Here is a 5727-nt window from a genome sequence, read left to right as displayed (position 1 = left end):
AGACAAGAGGGAATGCCCAGAAGCGCCCCGGCGCGGCAGTGCCCATGCCATCTACCCCACTGTGGTGGGGCTCTTTGCTCTAGGACACGCATCCCAAACCTGCTCTCCAACACCTAGCCACTTTGAATCCCTTCTTTTTAAAAAACTCACCCAAATATGGCAACACCCAGAATCCCTTGGTCAGAACAGTTAGCAAATAAAAACTTGGTACAACGTGAGGGCCGTTGTAGGCCTTTACATCCTTGGTTCCTGGGGGGATCTGAACACGTTAGCGTGGCAGGAGGACCGATCTGGCCTCACCCTGGTTCCAGTGCCCTCAGAAAACGTCGCATGTGCGCGGCCGAGAAATGCTTAAAACGCCTATTTCTTTTTCATTCTTTAGGGTTGCTGAGCTGATTTGCGGCGAGAGGAGAGGGGGTAAAAGAAAAGACGCACTAAGGATTCTGTTTATTGAGTTATATATGTATATATTCCGTGTTCGTGTGTACAGGAGAATTTACATGGCTGTATAAAGATGGCTGGGGGCGCCGCGCTCTTCCGGGACGTTCACGTGACAGGCTGGGGTTAAAACCCGCTGCCGCCGGAGGAGAAGCCAGAAGCCGAGGCCTGGAATTAAATACGTTTCGGCGCGCTGGGTTTAAATAAGTTTCCCGAATATACAAAGGTGGGGAGCCAGGCGTTTGCTGCCAGTCATCGAGGAAACGTTTAGCTTTCCAAAAATATGCTGGTTTCGATAAATAGATTTTAGCCTTTCTGCTATAGCTTTTTTTCTCTCTCTCTCTTTCCTTTCTCTTAATTTTAGAAATAAGTTTATACGTGTGATCTGTTTGGGGGTTGGATAGGACTGGAAGGGAGGGTGAGGCAGGAGCTCTCAGCTCTGCACTGTCCGAGTCAGGTCCTTTGTGGAGGGGGCGGCGGGGCCCACGCTGTCGTGGAGTTTGCGCACGTGTTTCTTTAAGTCAAAGTTTCTGCAAAACCCTTTGCCGCAAGTGGCGCACGTGAAAGGCTTCTTGTCGTTGTGGGTGTGCATGTGGAAGGTCAGGTTGTAGACTTGGTGGAAGGCCTTGTTGCAAATGGTACATTTGTACTGCTTCTCGCCGCTGTGGGTCAGCTTGTGATTCTTGTAGTTCCCTACAGGAGACCAAAAACAAAAAGGGGGGGAGGGTAAAGTGGGACGGGGAGGGGCCGGGTGTCCCGGGGTTGGCTCAGGTGCCCGCGTAAAGAAGGCGACGCTTGGCTAGGCAGGCGCGACCTCTCCGAGTGAAGAAGTTGTCAAACTTCGTACGCGTCAAGCCCCGGGCTCTCACTACAGGATGCAGGGCCGAGTCCCGCGTAGCCGCCCCGCGTCCCAGCCCCGCCGGGGCCTGAGGCCCGCGCAGCATCCCTCCCGCTGAGCTCCGCCGGCCTGGAAACTTTTGTGCTGCCCAGAGAGATGCATGGGGCCCTTCTCCGGGCCGCCGCCTCGCTCGAAGAAATTCGCATGAACCCGGACTTCGTCCCCTATTATTATTATTTTCTTATTATTAAAGTTACTCCCTATGGTCCCCTAACCACTTGGAGATCCGAACGTGCCTGGGAAAATCCAAGCGGAATGCTGGAGACAGTAGCGGTTTTCCCCAGTCTAAAGTGTTCCCAGGAGGTGGATTACGCCTCGAATTTTTTTTTTTTTTTTCCATTTTCAAAAGAATCCCGGCTACAAAGGGACGCTTCCGCCATAGGGCGATACCTTGTCTTTTCCCAACTTCCTTTCCCTCTACCCCTTTCCTTCTTCCCATCTCCCAAATTCACAGTCTCCCCGTGCAACCAGCTTGAGTCCAGCGAGCTCTACTAATCCAACCCGGAGAGCTTCCACCGAAACCCCGTACAACCCGATTCCAAAGAAATGCTGTGCCTGAGCCCGCGGCCCTCGCGCGCGCTCTCTCCAGATCCTTCTTTGCCTTCCCGCTAGCGATGACCTGCCGAGACCCAAGGGGAGGTGAGGAGAGGGCCTCGCCCTACACGTTACCTTTTTGGTGAAAGCCTTTGCCGCAAAATTCACAGACGAAGGGCTTGTAGCCCGCGTGGATGCGAATGTGTGTGTTGAGCGTGGAGCTGCGGTTGAAGGCTTTGCCGCACTGGTTGCATTTATGCGGCTTTTCCTGCGGAGAGGGGCGTGCGCATCATGAGGCTGAGGCCCCGGCCAGGAGAAGCCACCTTGGGGGGCACCTGGAAGGGGCACACCGAAGGGACAGGGGCCTCTGGTGGGGGTTATAACGGGAACCCTTGGTCATTCTCTCCCCAACCCCATCACTTAGTTCCGGGTGTTGGGTACGGGTCGGGTCAGACCCGGGGCCCACGTACCTGGGTGTGGATAATTTTGTGTCTGCAGAGCGTGCTGGCCTGGCGGAAGCCTTTGCCACAGACTTTGCACACGAACGGTCTGGCTCCAGTGTGGACTGGCATGTGGCGGGTGAGGTTATAGTGAGCGTTAAACACCTATGGAAGCACACAAGGGGGCCTTGTGGCTGGCTGTCCGAGTCCGCCTGGCAGGGTTGGGGGGGCGGGCACGCAGAGACCACCTCCCCCAACCAAAACCCCCTTCAGAAACCACAGCCCTTTTCATTTTGTAAAGAGCTTCCCAATCCACTGTTCGTGCCAGTCCTGTGAGGCTGCTGACAAAGGCATCCCCACTTTACAGAAAAGGAAACTGAGGCCCAACTGTGCTCTCAATTCGAGTAGACAGCTACTAGGGAGCTCCCAAATTTGAGAAAGGGGCCGTCCAGGCTGCCCCTCAAGGAAGCAGCTGCTCACCCCTCCCAGATTCCGAGGACCCCGAGCCTCACCTTTCCGCACACCTCACAGGTGAAGTTTTTAGGCTTGCCGTCCGCTGAGCCACCGGGCAGCTTGCTGTGGCCCTTGACGCCGCCGCGCTCAGCAGTCAGGGCCGAGTTCTCCTTCAGCACCTGCTCCAGCGGCGCAGGCAAGCGCTCCTTATGGGCGTAGGGGGCTGGATGGGCAAACTTGTCCGCGGTCAGGCCGGCCAACTTGGCGTTCTCCAGCAAAAAGAGCTTGGGGTGCGCAGCCAGGGCAGCGGGGGCCTGTGTGTTGAGGAGACCGGACGGGAAGAGGTGGCCGCCGAGGAGCTCAGACGGCGGGTAAGTGGCGGAGTCCAGGTAGTTGAAGTAGTAGAGCGAACCGCTGGCCGGAAGCCCCACAGCCTGGTTGATGACCTGCGGCTTGATGACCCTGCCCGCGGGCAGCGCCGACGGTACCAGGCCCAGCTCGGCCTTGCAGCACACGCCACAGTTGGTTTTGCACAAGCCGCTGGCGCCGCACACCGGGGCCCCCCCACCGCCGCCTCCACCTCCTCCTCCGCCGCCGCCGCTGCCGCCCGCCCGGAGGCTGCTTTTCCAGAGCTCAGAGTAACTGAGCAGCGTCTTGGACGGCATCTCGTAGCCTAGGGGCTGGAGGGGGATCATACAGGGCAGCGGCGAGCAGAGGTTGAGCAATTTCTTGCCCTGGCCGCTATCCGCCTCCAGTGCCCCCGGCCGGGGCTCAAAGGGCGCGCGGGGCTCCGACGTCTTAGCCATGATGCGCTCGATGGAAAAGGCCAGAGTCTTGGAAGTGGCCGGCGACGCTCCTGCGCGCGGGCAGGCCGGGGGCACCATGGTCTCCAGGGAAGCCGAGCTTGCCATGGCGCGCCGAGCCGAGTCGTACCGGACTGGGCCAGGGCGCAGCCTCTCTCCTCTAAGTCTGCATTCCGGAAAAGGCAGGGAGGGAAACCGCAATTTAATAAGCACCTTGTCGGGTCCAGGTCACCCATTTGCATTCAAATGAACAGGGGCAGAACAAAGTGCACCCAAGGGTACCAAATTACCGCCCATTAACCCGCCGCGCAAAGGAACCCACCAGCCCCTGCCCCGGGACTTTGAAAGGGGGGAAAAGGGGGAGGGTTTACAGAGGAAGAAGAGAGAGGGAGAAAAAGAAAGAAAGAAAAGAGCCTCAAATTAACCCCCCTGAGCCGCTCCCTGGACCCTGGCCTCCGCCACGCGTGCTGGGAGCTAGATAGTGAAGGGGCAAAGTTAAAGAGGACCGGGAGAGCCACCTCGCATTTACCTCTTTCCCCCACCGCCAAGGAGATGCGGTCCGAGCCATGCAGCCTGTCTCCTCTGTCACATTTTGATGGCAAACATCTTCCCCTCCGCGTGAGATCACTGTCTTTTACATTCAGCTGACATCACATGAAGTCACTTGAAGTGGAATGACATGGGCGGCGGCGCGGCTCCTGTAGCGGCCCCTGTGTTCCACCGCGCCTGCCGGCCGCCGCCGCCACCGCCCCTCAAACTTTAAAAGGAGGCAACTGGCGCCCGCGCTCCCCTCGGGAAAGTGCGAGCGGTTCGCGAATCGGGAAGGAGGGAAGAGATGGGAGGGGGAGGGGGAGGAATCGTGATGGTTTTGCCGGTGGAAAAAAAAAAGGGTGGGGGGGAGCCCAAACCCAGGCAGAGTTCCGTGCGTGATTCACAACTTTGGGGGCCTATAGGTTTGGGGGACGCGGAGAGGGCAGGGGGTCCCGGGCGCGCCGCCTCAAAGGGCCCCTGGGTGTCCGTCTAGTCACCGAAGTATCCCTTAGCCCTCTGCAGCCGCGCTGGGCATCGTGCTAATAAACTGCCATTTACCCACGGAGCCGGCGCCAGCCCCGAACACGCGCAAATGATAATTACCTCATTAGGATGTGGCGCAGGGACGCGGGCGCTGCGTTTGGAGGGGGGAACTTGTTAATGGGGAAATATTAATTTATGCAAAAACAACCAGCTCGCCTTGGCTGGCGTCGGAGGTCGGGAGAGAGCTCCTGCAGCCAAAGGACGACCCCGTAGCGTCCGTAGGAGCAAGGCCGCGCGCCCAGATCCTGGGGGCTTCGGCGCCTGGAGGGTGCGCGTCCCCCTCTCCGACTCGCTCTCCGCCTGCGGCTGAGGGAGGCTGCACCCTGAGCGGGAGGGCTGTTTGAGAGCTTGATTGATCGGGATCGCTGATTTGTGATCGGGTTTCTGAGGCAAAGCCCGACTCCGCTGCGGGTTCAGGGCTGCGAGCAAGGAGGATTCCGAGGGCAGGTCTCCCCGCTGACGGGTACTTACTGTTTGTATAATTGAGACGGTCCAATCTCCACCTGTTTAAGGAGCAGATTGAAACAGCAGAACCTCCCCTGGATCCTATTAAAACGTTTTTCCTCCTAAGGCCATTCAGTCGAACCAATTTTCCGAAGTGATTCATAGAGCTGAATTCTGCCAAGGCAGCTCTTTCACTTTTAGCCACTAAAGCACCGCGTGGAACCGGGTTTTGTGTTTTTCTAAAATAAAGAGAAGGATTATCAGAGGGGAGAGGGAGGAGGACTGAAGGGGGGCGGGCAGAGACTTAGTGTGGCCAGAGGTACACGCAGAGGGAAGAAAAGGCCCTTTTCTAGACAGGCCCCAAGTAAGTTCGGAGGAATTCAGCGTTTTGTGCCTCGCCACAAAAGCAGCGCACTCCGCGCTCGGTTTGGAGGGGCTGAATTCATCTGTTTGCAGACCATTCCACCTGCGTATCACAACAAACTGCTCAAAGACGCTCCAGCACTTTCAACAGGCCGGGTGCTCTTGGCGACAACAAAAGTGATCGAGGTTGAGGGTTCTTATGGGGAGGGGGACAGCGGCTAGCAGGAGAGCGAGGGAGAGAATTAGGTTTAGGAAAGGAGAAGGGGGATTCTGGGGTTAA

At 57.6% G+C, this 5727-nt stretch overlaps 1 protein-coding gene across 1 annotated transcript; it reads right to left on the bottom strand.

The window, feature by feature from the left end:
* Window positions 1-428: 428 nt before the first annotated feature.
* On the bottom strand, window positions 429-4643 carry FEZF2 (FEZ family zinc finger 2). The gene is made up of 5 exons (XM_019984262.2): window positions 4096-4643; window positions 2823-3732; window positions 2341-2475; window positions 2006-2138; window positions 429-1131 (listed from the first exon to the last, which is right to left on the bottom strand). Exons 2-5 carry the CDS (start codon window positions 3672-3674, stop codon window positions 872-874), a joined length of 1380 nt encoding a protein of 459 aa, XP_019839821.2. The 5' UTR covers window positions 3675-3732; window positions 4096-4643; the 3' UTR covers window positions 429-871.
* Between the last annotated feature and the right edge of the window lie 1084 nt (window positions 4644-5727).

Source organism: Bos indicus, chromosome 22 (genome assembly GCF_029378745.1).
Source record: "Bos indicus isolate NIAB-ARS_2022 breed Sahiwal x Tharparkar chromosome 22, NIAB-ARS_B.indTharparkar_mat_pri_1.0, whole genome shotgun sequence".
NCBI classification, from domain to species: Eukaryota; Metazoa; Chordata; class Mammalia; order Artiodactyla; family Bovidae; genus Bos; species Bos indicus.
Note: the sequence above shows the minus strand (reverse complement) of the source record. Positions and strands in the feature narration are given on the sequence as shown.

What these genes read in the sequence shown, in the direction of transcription:
- FEZF2 (XM_019984262.2), bottom strand. Translation starts at nt 3,674, where the DNA reads ATGGCAAGCTCGGCTTCCCTGGAGACCATGGTGCCCCCGGCCTGCCCG. An exon ending in CCTGTGAGGTGTGCGGAAAG is followed by an intron (nt 2,476 to 2,822) that starts GTGAGGCTCGGG and finishes GTGCTTCCATAG; the next exon opens with GTGTTTAACGCTCACTATAA. An exon ending in ACAAAATTATCCACACCCAG is followed by an intron (nt 2,139 to 2,340) that starts GTACGTGGGCCC and finishes CCCTCTCCGCAG; the next exon opens with GAAAAGCCGCATAAATGCAA.